The sequence below is a fragment of the Eleutherodactylus coqui genome, chromosome 12 (genome assembly GCF_035609145.1).
Source record: "Eleutherodactylus coqui strain aEleCoq1 chromosome 12, aEleCoq1.hap1, whole genome shotgun sequence".
Classification (NCBI taxonomy): Eukaryota; Metazoa; Chordata; class Amphibia; order Anura; family Eleutherodactylidae; genus Eleutherodactylus; species Eleutherodactylus coqui.
This window is the reverse complement of record NC_089848.1, coordinates 121,048,319-121,066,091: the sequence shown is the minus strand read 5'-3', so window position 1 is coordinate 121,066,091 and position 17,773 is coordinate 121,048,319. Positions and strand designations below refer to the sequence as shown.

The 17,773-nt window shown below is 46.2% G+C and overlaps 1 protein-coding gene across 1 annotated transcript in view; it reads left to right on the top strand.

The window, feature by feature from the left end:
- RSU1 (Ras suppressor protein 1) overlaps nucleotides 1–17,773 on the top strand; it is a 160,471-nt gene that overhangs the window by 97,524 nt on the left and 45,174 nt on the right. The window contains exon 8 of the mRNA XM_066585784.1: nucleotides 12,867–12,999. Within this exon, the coding sequence (XP_066441881.1) occupies nucleotides 12,867–12,999 (133 nt within the window). The remainder of the gene's footprint in view (nucleotides 1–12,866; nucleotides 13,000–17,773) is intronic.

Here is a 17,773-nt window from a genome sequence, read left to right as displayed (position 1 = left end):
CCCATCATCCCCGCATGTCCGAGAACTAATGTAGATTTATTCAGTAGATGCAGTATTTTGCATCTAACGAGCCCATCTTAGTGATTTAGCAAAGGAGTTGCAGATATTGGGATGTACACCCCTAGTCGGCCGTAGCAACCAATCACAGCTCAGCTTTCATTTTACCAGAGCAATATACAAAATGAAAGCGGCATTGTGGTTGCCGGGGGCAACGGAGTCAAATCTTTCTAAACGTTTTTTTTATCATAAATCCACTGTTTTGAAATGTTGGCGGAGGCCGCCGTATTGTGGGTGGGGCAAATAATAAAGCGGTTGTCTTCTATAAACCTCTTTTTAAATGTGGCCGACCTCCCTGTCAGCAGCCATGCAGATGGAGCGGACGGGTCCGGGTGATTGACGCTCTTTCTTAAGCCGTATTTACCCTTAGCGATGTTTCCCTCTCAGTTCTGTGTTGAGAGATGCACCCAATTCCCACGTGAATCGAACCCATTATTTTCAATGAGTTCCTTTTTATGTGAATGTTTTAAATTGTTCTTTTTTGCACGGATTCAAAAACCCGCGGCTTCTTCTGTTTTTGGGAAAATCTGCGGTGCGTCCATTAATTCCTATGGGGGCCAAAAACCTGCAGCGGACTCGCATGTAAATGCAATTTTCAGACAATTGGGATGGATTTTCTTTCTATTAGAATCACTTGTGATTTTTTTTTTCTCGCACACCAGTGAAAAATGCGAGTACATCTGATGCATAACCTGATAAATGGCCGGTAAAGAGGTGCGAGGTCCCCAGCAGGGGCCAGAATAATGTAGGTGAAAAAAGGATTTTTTGGTGCCATCAAAACACAATTTATTTTGGGATCAATCCTAAACTCACCCGCCGTGCCGATGTACCACCCCCCTCCCCCCCCTCCCCTCCCCTCCCGGCGGTAAGCACGAACTGCTTTGTGCCCCCCGCATGGCTGCCGGGCCGGTGCTGGATCTGACTGTCTGACATCCTGCTACACTTGCAGCGGCTCGTCTGGTTAACGATTTGTATCTGTATCCTTAATAGATGTTCTCGGTTTCCTCTTATTTGCATACTCAAAGAGCGGCGATTCGCCAGCGAGGCGATTTGCTTGATTAAAACGAACTGCGGTCTCCTGCTTGTATTAAACACTTCCTAACACCTCCTTTGTATGACTGAAAACTTTCTTGCTAAGCATATGGAAGTGAAGATCGACTTTAGTGGGCAGTTTATTTCTGGAGCTGTAGGAATATTCCGGTGAGGAGTTGGAACAAGATGTAAATTAACCCAATATGCACTAGAAGAACTGCACTATGCTCAATGCCAGGTGGTAGCTGGAGGGGTGTAAAGCACATACTTGCCGGACTCTGGAGTAGCGGAAACATGGTCTCTGGAGTGATGATGTGCCGCTATCGGCAGTCTGATGGATGAGTCTGGGGTTGGCGGATGTCAGGCGAGTGCTGCTGTAGCTACCGGGAAGTAGAAGAGGGATGATGATGATACAGGGCTGTTCTTCAGGGTTTGGTCCCGTATTCCCAAGTAAAGGGTAGCGGTTCAGATAGTTGTCATTTACAACATTTTGGTGAAGACCCTTTCCTGGTCTAGAATGACTGCACTCCTGTCTACACAACAAGCTCCAGAAAGACATGGGGGGAAGAGTTAGTTGTGAAGACCTCGAGTGGCTGCAGAGCCCTGACCTCAACCCCATCCAACACCCTTTGGCATCGAGAGTCGGACCTTCTCCAACATCCATCCTGACCTCACACATGCTCTTTAGGCTGAATGGGCACAAATTCCCACAGACCCATCCACGGGGACTATAAAAGCAAAACGTAAAACGGAGTGTAAAAAAAGTGTAATTATTAGAAAAAATAAAAGGGAGTAAAACTAAACAAAAAAACAAACTGTTCCTGTATTTAAATTTAAAAAAAAAAAAAAAAAATTTTTGGTATTGTTGCGTCCGTTAAAGTCCAATCTATAAATGTAATGCGTTTCTCTCGCACCGTGAACGTCCTCAGAAAAAAAACGCACAACGCCAGAATTGCACTTGTTTCATTACCCTGACTCTAAGAAAAAAAATTCAGTAAAACGTGATCAAAAAGTCACACCTACTCCAAGCCAGTGCCGACAGAAGCTGCAGGACGTATTGATCCCTCTCTCAATTACGTAGATGAAAATATTAAAATGTCGCGGCTCCGGAGATGGCGGGCGAATTTTTTTTTTTTCCAAAGGTATTTTACTTTTTAAAAGTAGTACAGCAAAAAATAAACGATCTAAATGTTCTTTACGTCATCGTAACGACCCACCCAATAGTTATGTGATTATTGCTGCAGTGTGTACACCGTAAAAGCAAGACCCTCCCCCCGAAGATGGGGAAATTCTTTTATCAGTACATTATATGGTGCCATTGGATAATACAACTCGATCCGCAAACAAGAAGCCCCCAGACATCTACGTTGATGGAAACCTAAAAGCTACAATTTCTTTAAAGTGGGAAGGAGAAACCAAAAAAGAATAAAGGGCCACATCCTTAACCCCGTAAGTACTAAGTTCTGTAAATTTACAGTGCTTGGTCCTGGGCTTTAATCCCGCCCGATCGCAGGATTAAAGCCTCTGCTCCTGCAATCAAGCAGAAGCAGGTTGGGCTGTCAGCTGTTAGTCAGAGCCGAGGACCCAGAGGAGAAAGGAGAGGTGGTTTCTAACCACTTCTGCCTTTTCCTTTCCCTGGTACATAGTGCTCAATGAGAGCTATGTACTAAGAAGTGAAAGTGGAATTGGAGTTTTTCCTTCCACTATACGAGCCGGCGATCACATGACCATCAGGTGCCCCTGGCAAAGCAGAGCTGCAGGGTCCTAGCAGATCCAGATCAGCTCTGTCAGTGATTATACTACAGGGGGATGTTTCTCCCTGTAACTGGGGCTCCTATGGCTGCGGCTCCTATGGCTGCCCAGCTACAGTGGAAAAGTGTGTAATACAAAATAAATAAACGCATGTGAATGTCCCCCAGAGGTCTTATATGACGTCACGGGGGACATAGATGGTAAAAACCATAATTACATAGATAAGGAAAACAAAATTAGCGAATAAAATTAAAATAGATGCATAAGAAAAAAATAATAACCGAAAGCCGTCGCCAACCAAAACATACGCCGTATGCACCCTGTAATACGAAACCATACATAATATATATCAAAACGGCCAAAGCAAAATGTGGGACCCGCTCACATACGTTATCTTAGCATCAATGTACTAATTAAAAAGAAAACATTTTTCTTTTAGCTTTTTACCCCCAATAAGACTAAAAAAAGGAAAAAGTCTGTGAAAAAGACAAAAAAAAGGCCCTATATGTCACGGAAAAAAACGGTTGCTAAAGTACAAAAAAAGGGCAGTAAAACCACCACATGGGTAAAATCCCTAAAAAGTGTCTGGTCCTTAAGGTGCAAATCAGCCTGGTCCTTAAGGGGTTAAAGGAGTGTCCTTCAGTGTAGAAGGAGCCTTGGGCCGCTGTGACACGCGCACCGTTAATGCTGGCGTAATGGCGCTAATTGCTGGGCTGCACTTCTAGGTTCAGTCCGGCAGCCCTAGAAGAAGCTGCCAGTCGCACCAGCTGCCGCGCCCCGGCTGTCTTTTCGCGGAGTCCCCCGCAGGATGGAAAGTCTTACTTTTCTATGACTTTGCAAACAAAGACATGTTGTTCTGTTTTAAGCAATAAACACAAAATCCAATTTGCGATTGCAGAGTAGACTTGTGAGTGATATATATCTTTATGGCAGAGGCGGTCAGGAGGTGACTGCTAATCACAGAGCTCCCTGCTCTCCTGTGGTCTGTGCCTGGAAAGCTGAATTAAGAGCGCCTCTCCTGCAGCCAGCGAGCATCATTTGAGATTCACCGGCTCCTATCTTATTAGGTTCTCCTTGTCACGCTGCTTAATCTGCCTGCCTGCTGCTTGATCCTTGTTAAACACTATTGCTTCTGAACTCTCTAATAAAGGAGAGCGGTTCAGGCAGGACCACTGAGGCGTTCAACATTTAGGGCAATTGCTGCATGATTGGCAGAGGGTGAAATGCCTTGTACATGCTCTTCTCTCATTTAACCTGTTCCGGGCGTGCGATTTGTCCACTGCATTGCACTTTGGGGTAGCGGGAAGCAGGTTGCGCCTGTCATATAGGTGAATGTGGGATCTGGCATGTTAGGGGTGATGCGTTGACTGGGGGGATTCATTATGTTACTTCTTGATAGATGCAACAGGATCCTGAATGCTGAGAATGACCTTTGTGTCAGCAAATACATTTTTTCATAAGCCAAGATGCGTTCTAAAGTGCTTTGTATTTATTTAAAGGGGTTGTCCGCTAACCGAACAACATCCCTTTAATAGGGCTGACTCGTAAAATAACTAAATGAGCATTACTTACCCCTCCACCGGTACTGGGATCCAGTGCTGCAGCCTTGCTGTGGTCCCGGTGTTTGTTATGACAGCTGTTGTCACCGGAAGCTAGGTGACTGCTGCAGCCAATCAGAGGATGCAGCATCACCGCTTGTTGTCCTGGCATTGACGTTCACATCGTGAGCGACATGATACCCGGAGTTCAGGAATGTGACGCTGCAACACTAAACTGATGTCTGATGGGGTCAGCTGTCACAACAATCACCGGAACTACAGCGGGACTGCAGCACTGGATCCCAGCAGCAGTAGAGGAGCAAGTAATGATCCCCAGTGATTAGCTAATATTAAGATTCAATGGAAGCTGTTTCAATAGGAGCTGCACCTGCAATACCAACTCAGGGCACTGCGCTATGCACAGAGCTGTCTGCTTCCAGGACTCTCTGTAAGGACAGCTAGGCTGATATCAGCTGACCCCAAACTGATCGAATGATGATGACCTGTTCTGAGGACAAGTCATCAATAGTAAAGTTCTGGAAAAACCCTTTTAAGGTCAGTGGGCTGGCTATGTAATGGGTTCAGGGTGAGGAACGCTTTTTGTACCTGCACTCTGCACTAGCAAATAGTCTTCAACAGTGAAGCCCCATCTTAAAGTTTCTCAATAGATTATTTAAAAATGGGTTTTCTATAGCAGACAACCCCTTTAATGGTTTAGAGGTTGACTTAGACGTTGGATAAGTGGACTGGGCTTTGTCGAGCTTGCCAAAGACCGTTTACACTGAGACGCAGCATCTTGTATTTTTTTGGCATGGAGGAATAAAAACTCTTGCCTATCTTTGCACCAAATTATGCTGCCGCTTGCTTCTTTTTTCAATGCACCGAAGTTGTCTGACAGAGGGAAGCTGCTCATTGACACTGTTGCGGTGTACTAATGAATTGCCATTGCAGCTGGGGACCATCAGGCCTGCCATGTCAAATAATGCCCCTGCAGGCATAATACATAGTGTATTATAGAGGTGACTGCAAATTTAGATGCCCTAGTGGTAAAAAACATGAAAAATACATTTTTTTTCCATAAAAAAAGAAGAAAAAACCAAGCTGTGTGTAGAAGAAACTTGTTAGCTACCGAAGTCCTGTGATCACAGCAGCATTGGCACAGATTCAGAAAAGCAGTCTTTGAAGTGTTGGAGGGGAGAGGGGGATTTAATGTGAGCTAGCAGGCTTGTAGAAACAGTGACTGGGCTGTAGCTTCAGTATAGCCAACATGTCAGACAATAGGAGCAACTTCTTGTTAGTGAATTAGTATGAAGTGGACAGCAGCACAAATGGCCGACCTGTTAGAGGGGCAGGTTCCACTGAGACGCTGTACCGGAAGATCTGCGGGCGTTATCAAGCGTTTCTCAATTTATTTTTATTTATTTATTTATTTTTTAATCTCGATTTTTCTTTTTGCAGCACAAAGTAAAAAATAAACTACCGGGAGGCAAATTCTTTTATAGAAGAGGATTGTTTGCCTTCCATAATATATACTCAGAATTGTCCCTTGGAGGCCATTTATGATCACTCTTGCTTCGAAAAGGGACTGTTCTGCTTTTTATATATAATATACAGGGGAACTACATATTGCATTATACTAGAGGGAGAGGGGACAGTATAATGCTATATACTAGATGGGGAGGGGACACTATATAACACGCTACGGCTTTTCCGTCCGCTGTCCATGTGAGTGGCATATATCTACCGCCCCCAGGTGCTCCTCGCCTGTATTTGGACCACTTTGTTGCCTGGCTCTCCCATTTCCTATCCTGCGAAATTCCAACCCTTATCTTAGGTGATTTTAACATCCCCACTAATGACCCCAACTCCCCATCTGCCTCTCAGCTTCTTTCACTCACCTCCTCCCTTGGTCTCTCTCAACTCACAGCCTCTCCCACTCACAGGGATGGCAATACTCTTGATCTGGTCTTCCTCCGTCTCTGCTCTGCTTCCAACTTCACTAACCCCCCTCTCCCGCCCTCAGACCATAACTTCCTCTCTTTCTCTGTCACGCTCCCTAAAATCTCTCCAGACCCACCTACTTACCGTACCTACGGGAACCTGAAGGCCATTCACACCCAGGACTTTGCTGGGTCCCTACAGTCCTCTCTGTCCCCTACCTCTCTCCTCTCCTGCCCCAACCTGGCTGCCGCACACTACAACACCCCTCTCAAACATGCCCTGGATGAAGCGGTGCTCCCCAGGACCCGAGCCATCTGATGTAGAACGCGGCAACCCTGGCTTATGCCTCAAACACGTTTCATCCGGCAGTGCTCTAGAAGTGCTGAACGGCTGTGGAGGAAGTCGCAAGGAAGACTTCCTCCACTACAAATTCATGCTCAGAACCTACAACCTCGCCCTCCACTGCGCCAAACAAATCTACTTCACCTCTATCGTCTCCTCACTATCTCACAACCCTAAACGGCTGTTTGGCGCTTTTCACTCCCTTCTCAGCCCTAAACCGCAGCCCCCGGTGACGGATCTCAGTGCTGAAGAGCTGGCTGCCTACTTCAAAAAGAAAATTGATGATATACGTCAGGAAATAACTTCCCAACCCTGGGCTAGCCCTGACCCTAGTCTTGTCAGCACTGCATCTAGCTCCTGCTCACTGTCTGTACTCAGACCAACGACAGAGGAAGAAGTCTCCAGACTGCTCTCCTCCGCTCGCCCCACCACCTGCGCTAATGACCCTCTCCCCTCACACCTCCTCCGATCCCTCTCCTTGGTGGTTATCTCCCATCTCGCCACTATATCCAACCTCTCTCTGACCTCTGGCATCTTTCCCTCTTCTTTCAAAAATGCCATCATATCCCCACTGCTAAAGAAGCCGACTCTTGACCCGACTGATGTTTGCCAACTGCTGACCCATCTCTAACCTCCCCTTCATCTCCAAACTACTAGAACACCTTATTTACTCCCGCCTTGTAAGCTATCTATCAGAAAAGTCTCTCCTAAACCCCTTACAGTCTAGCTTTCGACACCAACACTCGATAGAAACTGCCCTTACAAGGGTATCAAATGACCTCCTGATAGCCAAATCGAGAAGCAATTACTCCCTATTGATCCTCCTTGATCTTTCCGCAGCATTCAACACTGTTGATCATGAACTCCTCCTCAGTATGCTTCGCTCCATCGGCCTAAAGGACTCTGCTCTCTCCTGGTTCTCCTCCTACCTATCTGAGAGCACCTTCAGTGACTCCATTGCTGGCTGTACCTTCCCTCCTCTTCTCCGTGCTGTTAGGGTGCCCCAGGGCTCGGTCCTCGGCCCCCTCCTCTTCTCCATCTACACAGCCCCTATTGGACAAACCATCAGGAGATTTGGCCTCCAATGCCACCTCTACGCTGACGACACCCAGCTATACACCTCTTCCCATCACATCTTTGCACCTTTCCTCCAGAATGCCACCGACTGTCTGTCCGCCGTCTCTAACACTATGTCCTCTCTCTACCTAAAAGCAAACCTCTCAAAAACTGACCTACTGGTGTTTCCAACCTCCATTAACCGCCCGCATCCTGACATCTCCATCTCAGTGTGTGGCGGCACCATAATGAAACTAGACTGCGCACCCCTCTGATTCTAACTTCTCATTCCCGTCTCCAAGACTTCTCCAGAGCAGCTCCGGTCCTCTGGAACGCACTACCAAAGGATACCCGGGCAATCCAGGACTCAAAAAACTTCAGGCGTGCTCTAAACATGCACCTCGTCAGGGAGGCATACCACATCCCCTAAACCAAACCCCTCTGTACTCCCCCTGATAACATGCTCCCTGACCTACTGACTGCAATCCCTGCTAGCCGTAATCAACCGCCCCTGCAGCCACACCGATTCAGCAACTATACGGCTTATGTCTGACTATTGTCTATGTGTATAGCATCCCTCACTCTCCACCTCGCCATACCGTGCCCAGCTCCAGCCCCTTTACCTTCTATATCACCCCATTACTTGTAGTATGTAAGCTCGTTGGAGCAGGACCCTCACCCCTACTGCTCCCATCAGCTGATTACTATGTAACCGTGGTTCTGTAATTTTTGGACTTTTGTCTTTCTGTATTTCCCCTGTCTATGTAAGCGCTGCGGAATATGTTGGCGCTATACAAAAAAAGATTATTATTATTATGCTATGGGGGAGGGGACAGGATAATGCTATATACTTGAGGGCGAGGGCCGGGATAATGCTATATACTTGAGGGGGAGGGGCCGAAATAATGCTATAGACTTGAGGGGGAGGGGCCGGAATAATGCTATATACTAGAGGGCAACAGGACAAGATAATGCAATATACTAGAGGGGGAGGGGACGGCATAATGCTATATACTAGAGGGGGAGGGGACGGCATAATGCTATATACTAGATGGGGAGGGGACTGTATAATGCTATATACTAGAGGGGGAGGGGACTGTATAATGCTATATACTAGAGGGGGAGGGGACGGTATAATGCTATATACTAGAGGGGCAGGGGACGACATAATGCTATATACTATAGGGCGAGGGGACGGTATAATGCTATATACTAGAGGGGGAGGGGACGGTATAATGCTATATACTAGAGGGGGAGGGGACGTATAAAGCTATATACTAGAGGGGAAGGGGACGGTATAAAGCTATATACTAGAGGGGGAGGGGACGGTATAATGCTATATACTAGAGGGGGAGGGGACGGTATAATGCTATATACTAGAGGGGGAGGGGACGGTATAATGCTATATACTAGAGGGGAAGGGGACGTATAATGCTATATACTATAGGGCGAGGGGACGGTATAATGCTATATACTAGAGGGGGAGGGGACGGTATAATGCTATATACTAGAGGGGGAGGGGACGTATAAAGCTATATACTAGAGGGGGAGGGGACGGTATAAAGCTATATACTAGAGGGGAAGGGGACGGTATAAAGCTATATACTAGAGGGGAAGGGGACGTATAATGCTATATACTAGAGGGGGAGCAGGTAATATAATAATGGTATTCACTAGAGGGGCAAGGCCAATATAAGGATAATCATTTTTTGCTCCATATAACTTTAGTCTGCAGTCTCAGCAACCACACAAAGTAGCTGCGCGGCATGCTTAGACTTGTAGTTCACCAAGAGGCTGAATATGTACCATTCCAGCCGGGTCACAGTCATCCCATGTCACCAATGGCAGCGCAATGCACCAGAACAGTATGCCCATTGCCCATTTGATTTTATGATTCATGCAAAAATATAAATTGTGACTCCTGACCAGGTGAATTCATTGAATCCATTAATTGCAGATGGGAAGCGTGAGGAGAAAATGAACTCCTGTTCAAATTAAGTTGTAAAACTCTTAAAAATGTTTTTCTTATTTTTCATTTCGGTGCATTTATTTAAGAAAAAAAAATCCTGAAATCTTGCCGTTCTCACTCTGCCCACCGAGCCACAGAATACTCCGAGACTTCCTGTTCTGTAGAGAGATCTTTTCAGCAGTCACCTCATGATCCTCCGGATTACTCTGAGAGGTGACACCCATATGTACACTTAGTCCCCCATCTAGTGGCGCTTTGGACCTCCTTTCGCCTTCAGAACTGCAGCAATCCATCGTGGTGTAGATTGATTAAATCGTTCTATAGGAATATCGGCCCCTGCGGACAGGAAGCTTCTTGCAGTTGACATGCTCTGACCAGCTGACAGGAAGGGGTCATCGATTCGTGCTGCTTGCGCCAAATTCAGATTTTCCAATCAGCTAAGACCAACAAAACTCTGCATTCATCTGACCAGGCAATGCGTTTTTAGCTGCTCAGTGATACAATTTGTGCGCTCTTTTGCCCGCTGGAGTCTCGCCTTTCTGTTTCTCTTAAAGACACGGTCGGTCATGGACCAACTGCCCGGGTATGTGACTGCAGTCTTCTGGACTGTGCAGTTTCTGTTCATCAGAGCGAGTCCTGACATCCTCCTCTGACCCCTTTCATTGACCGGTTGTTTCCATCCACAGGACCCCTTTTCACTGGATGTTTTTCCCTAATCTTAGCTTTCTCTTCTTGTCACTGTTGCATGAGAAAACCCCACAACGTTGGCCGTGTAACTCCTGGCCCGGCTCGTCTGTATTGCTGGATTCTCCCATCTAGTTCACACTAAAACCAGTCCGCAGAAAGTTTGTCACTTAATTTTATGCTGCGCTCCGGGGTCATGGGTCTAATTTCCATCCAGGGAAGCTCCAATCATAAAAGGACTGGTGTCTTTAATAAAGTTGCTACAGTATTTTGTGAGGATAACACAGAATCCCCCGTGCACAGTGTGTGATGTCACAGCTCACCACCTCCTCCTCCCTGCACAGTGGTCTCTGCACAGGTCACGGAGTCTGCTCACAACACTCACATAGAAGTTAATGAGTCCTCTCTATTTTACAGGCTCTTGTTAACACAAACTTTATTTTAATGGGCCTGATAGAAATACTCGAGTTTTGTGCCGCTTGGCTATCTCCACAGGCCCACTGAAAGTGAATGGAGTGTGAGTGCACTTACAGAACCAGTGCTCCATTCAGTCTTCTCATCACTGCAGGCGGTGCAGTAACCCCACAGTGATGAGGGCAGGGAACATGGGATCAGCAGGGGTCTTAGCAGTGAGAACCCCACTGATCAGCAAGTCATCTCTTACCCTGTGGACAGGTAATACCTTGTAAATGTGGTACAACCTCTTTAATAGGAGGCCTGTGAAAATACCGTATAATGAAGTACCATAGTATTGCATTCTACTGTATAAACGATCAAACGATTGCAGGTTCAAATCCCCTATGGAGACTTAATTTCACTTCTTTTTTTTTTTAAGATTTTTTTTTAAATATTTTTTTTTCTTTTAAGAATAATTAAAAGTTAAAAAAAAATCCTCTTTTCCCGTCGTCGTATCTGTGAAGGTCCAATTTATTAGTATAGTACATTATTAATCCTACACGGTGAACGTCATCACAAACAAACACCTCGTCTCAGGGGAAAAAAATGAGCAAAAAGCTTGCCAGTACATTTTATGGTACATTGAAGGGTATTGTTGAAAAATCCAACTCGTCCTCCAGAAAATAAGCCCCCCTGTAGAGGCGTCACTGGAAAATAAGCCCCCCTGTAGAGGCGTCACTGGAAAATAAAAGTGATCAATGGCCAGTGGTCATGAAAGAGTTAATAATAAAAGAAACTGCATGTGGAATAAAAAGCAACATCCTAACCCAAAAACTTTTAGCGAAGGTCCCTAAAGTTTTGTGTTGAAGGCTCTGCCTAGGCGAATGTGGAAGTAGGAAGCTGTAGAGAAGCAGTGAGTCAGGTGTGTGCATCTAGCTGACTGTGCGTGCTACACGTTGCTGCCGCTGCCTGCAGAGCGGGGACGCTTGTAGCATGCGTGGGAAGCCTGCATGCATTAATGCACATCTGTTACTTCGCACCCGGCTGCTACTTATTGAGCATTTCTACTGACAAAAGGAGTTTGGGGTTTTTACATTAAATGAGTTGCGAAGAAACTATAAAGTAAATTATAATTGATCTCAGATTTAGTTTTTAGACCGTCCACGGAGAGATTTGATTTGGGGTCCAAAATAAATAGAAATTGCATATAAAATACCAGATTACATCTGTATTGGGTTATGAAGGAGTTTTCCTCACCATAGGTCATCAATAGCAGATCGCTGGGAGTCCGCCACTTGGGACCCCCACAGTTTGAGGCCCGGCACTTGGGTGGGCATCTTCGCTGTTACCTGTTCTGCACCCTACATTTCATAGCGGCAGTACCTGGTTCAGTAGCTAAGCTGTCTAGAATGTCAGGGTCACCTCCGTGTTCATGGTCCTTGTCACTACAACCAACCAAGACCATGCCACGTAAGACATCCCCAGACCATAACGGACCCTCCGCTGGACTTAACTGTTGGCACAACCCACTCTGACAGAAGGCGTTCCCCAGGATCCTCCACACCCCGGTAAATCCAAATGATGTGAAGATGGAGTAACATAATTCATCGCTCCATAGAACGTTCTTCCATGGCTCAACTGTCCAATGACGGCGCTCCTTGCACCACTGTAGATGGCCGATGCATTGCTCTTCATGATGGACAGCTTGTGTGCAGCGGCATAACCCGTATATCCAAAAGTGTGTAGTTCCCATCACAAGCTATGGCTGACACCTCCAAGGGTCGGTGTCTTATGTAGCATGTTTCAGGGCTTGTGACATGCTAATAAGACACGATACATTCTACTGATGGGGGGGGGGGGGGTTCAAATACTTTTGGTTGGATAGTGTATATCCTTTGGGACCCCTGTGTGTATTCGGCACCGGACCCATTATGGCCGTCAGTCTGGAGGAGGGGCAGAATGTTTGACAGTCTGTCTTTTTCTTCCTCTTTCTTACAGGTTTCTTTCACTTGGATGACCTGTTCTTGGACGGCTCCTAGGAGTATAATGCCGCAGGCAGTGTCTACCGCTAACGCATCCTTTTTTTTTTTTCCCTCTAGGAAATTTGGATCTCACTGGTCAAAAACAAGTCTTCAAAGCTGAGAACAACCCCTGGGTCACCCCGATTGCTGATCAGTTCCAGCTCGGAGTGTCTCACGTCTTTGAGTACATTCGCTCTGAAACCTACAAATAGTGAGTCGCTTGTGTTGTTTTACAATGAGAAGTATTCTTTTATTATCCATAGACTTTCTTGCTGGCATTAAAGTTTGTCTTTATGATGACCCCTTCACATCCGCCCTATGAGGGCATACAGATATCATAGAGGGGGTTATCTAGGAGATTAAAAGTCGTAGCTGTCACATAAAACATAAGCTCTAATAAGATAAGAGAGAAGACATGGGGGGGGGGGGTACTTGGCTACGGCCATCTGTTATAGAAGGGCAGCGAAACCTTAAAGTGGTATTCTAGGCATTTACTATTGATGACCTATCCTCAGGATAAGGCATTAATAGTTGATTGGTGAGGCTCTGCCCCTCGGGATCCCTGTGATCAGCTGATCCTCCGGTCTACTGTCAGTGCGGCAGAGGCAGATGTCCACATCAGGTGGTCAGAGATCAATAGGAGCGATGCGTTCCATTACAGTGTCGACTCCAATCGCACTGAGGAGCCGTTGTCCAGAAAAAAATACACCGTGACCGAATTAGGCTTTTTTTGGTCACCCTGTCTCCAAGACAAGATGTAATGAACAGCAATCAAATAGTCGTGTGTACAGCTAAACGGTAGCAATAGAAACCTCCGGCCATGCCTCCAAAAACGAGCCGTAACATTGGCGGAAAAAGAATTACAAAACCGATGCCGGCAAAGTATTTATTTTTCTTTAACTTTTTTATTTCTTTGTAGCAGTAAAATACATAAATACATTCACTATCAGCATTTTTGCCACATAAAAACCACCCCCAAAAAAGATGGCACAATTGTGTTTCTGTACCATTTCTCTCCACCGTAGAACTTTATAAAGTTTTTCAGTACATTTTATGGTACGTTTAAATAGCACCGCTGAAAAATGCAACTTGTACCGCAAATCACAAGCCTAGACAGAAAAACTGTGGGGCGGGAGAAACCAAAAAATCCGGGAAAAATGGCTGTGCTCTGAAGGCCACGGTCACACGGGGCGGATTCCTGACGTAAAATGTCGCGGTTTGGCCGCAGCAAAAAAACGCAACATTTCCACCGGGAAAACCGCTGCTTCAAAACCCGCGGCGGTTTTGAAGCGGCCCGGCCACTCGCTCTTCCGCTGCGGCTGGCGCTCACATAAAGGAGAGCGTGGCCGCAGCAGAAAAAAAGATGAGCATGCTGCGGTTGTCAAATCCGTTCCGTAGCGGCGGTTTCTGCTGGATTAACCGCAGTGGATTTGCCGTCTTGTGTGGACGAGATTTCTGAGAAATCTCGTCCACATGCCTGGCTAATCCCGAGATTAGCGGCCACATGCGGATTTGCCGCGGTGAAATGCCGCACGGAATTTCTGCAGCAAATCCGCCCTGTGTGAACCCAGCCTACGGGGTTAATAATCCCTGCTGTCCTACAGATTTTATTTCGGCACCACCTCCTCTCCACGGACAGGAAGGAACACAACTCTCCCGCTCTCGGAGCCCCGCTTTCCCTAAAACCATATCCCAGGCAGCGCTTCAATACAATTCCATGATGTGATTTAGTATCGTTAGCAGTTGTGTCCCAGACGGTAAATGAAGGGCTCGGTGCCGCCGCGTTGTTCTATGCTGGAGGAACTTTGCCTGCGTGTGCATTCCGGGACTTTGTAGTTAATGATTGCTAATTGCTCTTTGATCAGGGGGTGTAGAATTTATTATCCAGGCAAAGCTGCAGTTCACAAGATGGAAAAAAAAGTTCAGTGAAGTACGGGGGAAAGTCTTTTTCATGTGCGGTCTTCTAACGTGACCCTTAATTCTCATCAACGACTACCTGGAGTCACAGTACCAAGCTTCTCATTAAGCAAATCAGCAGGCTGACGAGACGCTCCTCTAATCCTCTCACAAGTCGGTAACCTCATGCTAAATTCGTCGCTTTCATGCAACAAAATCATCCGCGCGAGATGAAGCTGTAGATGTTGGCCCGGCTGACGGCCCCGAGGAGTTCTACGGGATTATTGATTTTAAAAGAGGGAGATGCGAAGAAAGGAAACGGCTATTTTTAGAGATGATTCTTAAATCGCCTTGGCATGGGGAGTGCTGGAGTGTTCATTAATGGGCTCGGACACACTGCCGCTCGTCTGATGTTCGAGCGGTATGGGGCAAAGCGTGTTCTGTCTACTAGAAGGGTGGAGGGTCGTAGTAGTCCAATCTACATGTGTTACACACGTTCGGGTGGTGGTGTAGCCAGAAACCGTATAGCGGTTTGCTAAACCACTTGGTTTGCGCTATACACTGATATGCCAAAAGTCATGGGATAGCAGTATGTAAATTCAATATGAAGTGGTGATAGAACATCATGGAAGGCATTACCACCCACAGTGGCTGCTTACGGCTTAACGATCGTTACTGCCGGCGTCTGACTAGAATTGCTCATGCGAACAGACAAGTAACTCAGGCAGAACTCACAGCCCCATGCGCATATCCCACAAGTCAGTGCAGCGTTCTTTAGCTTCAACGGAAGACGGGAGCAGAAGACCCACCAGAGAGCCTCCTAGCACCATGACACCAGAGGCAGCGGCTCACCGGGGCTCGTGGACCAACTACAAATGAATAATACCACCTTGCTCAAAGAGTCTATCTGTGTATAAATGATAAAAATCACAGTGCTTACTTGCAAAGGGGAGGGCCTATTGAAGCCCCCTCCCCCTTGTCAGATCCAAGGTAACAATCGGAAAGGTGGATGTACTAATGCAAAATAGAAGGGCAGGTAAAAGCACTACTTCCCTCAGCATGCAGACAGCCAAATGGAGGAGCAAATACTGGGCTTGTGAGGTTGCTAACTGGACCCTAGAGGACTTGCAACATGGGGCGTAGTCCAGTGAGTCATGGTACGAATTGTTTTATGCTGATGGTTGGGTTTCTGCAGTGCAGACCCCATGAAGCCATGGACCTCAATTGTCAACATGGCATGGGTTGGACCAAGTGGTCTGCCTAAAACACATCATTGACTGGTTCCATACTACATTTCACTGCTTTTTGACCATTGTTCAGCCCTTCATGGACTTCATGTACCCCTACAATGACGGGATATTCCTGTAGGATAATGCACCACGCCGTCGGGCCACAGTTCAAAACTAGTTTGAGGAGCATTCTGGAGAGTTCCTATGAATAGTGTAGTCTGCACAGTCGCCCAACGTGAGCCTAATGAAGCTTTTATGGGATGTGGTAGAGAGGTCTATTCACACGCAAGATCCTGTACATATCGGTAACAAGGCGCTGTGGGTGACTGTCCAGATGACATTGTCAATGTTCCCCAGATGTCTTCTGTACATTTGTGAAATCGATGCCACACCCATTTGCTACATTTTGCCAGACTAAAGGGGGTCCCACACAATATTAGTTCTTGTCCCATGATATTTGGCATGTTAGTGTATATACTAAGAGGAGGTTTCACAATAGCAGGGGGAACACCTGGGTATATATTAACTTCGTCACAGTGAGGGTTCTCAAGTAATCTCTAAAACGTAACTTTTAATTACAGTCATTGTAATTAAAAGTTACGTTTTAGAGATTACTTGAGAACCCTCACTGTGACAAAATTTATACTAAGAGGACGACTAAACAAGATAACTCCATAAAAGGGCTAACTTGCACAATCCCTTCCAAAATCCGGGGCTGGGGACCAGTTGAGCGCCCCGGTCCTCCTTCCAACACCCCTTGCAGACGTCTGATTTTGTGGAGGGAATCCGCAGCTACCCACACGTTTCTCCGTCCATGGCCACTGCAGCAGAAATGTAGTATTAGGGCGGTCATTCATATCCAGAACGGAAACTGCTCTTGTTGAGTGGCTCTCCATTCTGGGTTATAAAGGAGGGGTCTGAGCAGGGGATCCCCACTATGATGTTATATGTGTAGATGCTCTAATAAGGCAAGTAAATGGCTGTTGTGCTCTTGGCAACATCCCTTCTAAGGGAACCCAACAAACCACCCTCAGGACCTGACTACTGCTCTCTCCTGTTCTGCAAAGATGTCTATAGTAGCTCAAAGGGTTCCCTCATTATGATAAAAACAAACTTCAATGCCTCCGTGCACCATATGCTCTTTGTGGTTTAAGAGTTGTAGACGCTGCTGAGAGAATCCCGCCCAATCTGGCTTGATTGACAATCATCATGGACTGTATAACATAACAGCGCGTGCTTGACATTGTGACCTCACCACAATCCCAAGCCTGCCTGAAATTTTGCACATGTGCTGCTATAATTCCTCGGAGTTATACGGTCCTAGGGTGTGTCGCTCAAAGCACTAATTGGTGTACGGCTTGCAAACTTCTTTTGTTATCATAGTGAGAGACCTCTTTTGGCCACAAAGTACATGTTTGCAGAAAGAGTATGAGAAATAGCTGTGTAGTATTGCAGGGGCGTGGTTATGCTACACAGCCTCTAAAAAAGGAAAGGGAGCTGAGCTTGTGCACATTCATGAGAGAGACCAGCTCATCAGTGCTGGGAATGCCTACCCCACCCCCCACTCCCTCCCCAGCCAGAAACCTGAATGTAGGAGAGCCTGCAAATCAAGTATAATGATTTTTAAATGCATGAGAAGGAAAAATCAATGCAAAAGCAGATGTGAATTATTTTTTCTGGAAGGGAATTGGTAAGGTATGTGTGTTCTTTCATGCACAAAGGCTTCCGTAGTCTTTAAATTTGTGTAGTTTTACTTTTGTTAATCAATTTTGACATCCGTTGAATTCTCCAATGCAAATTACCAGTCAAAACAAACCCTGTATAAAACCAAGCCGAAGTACACAAGTGACACTATTTCCC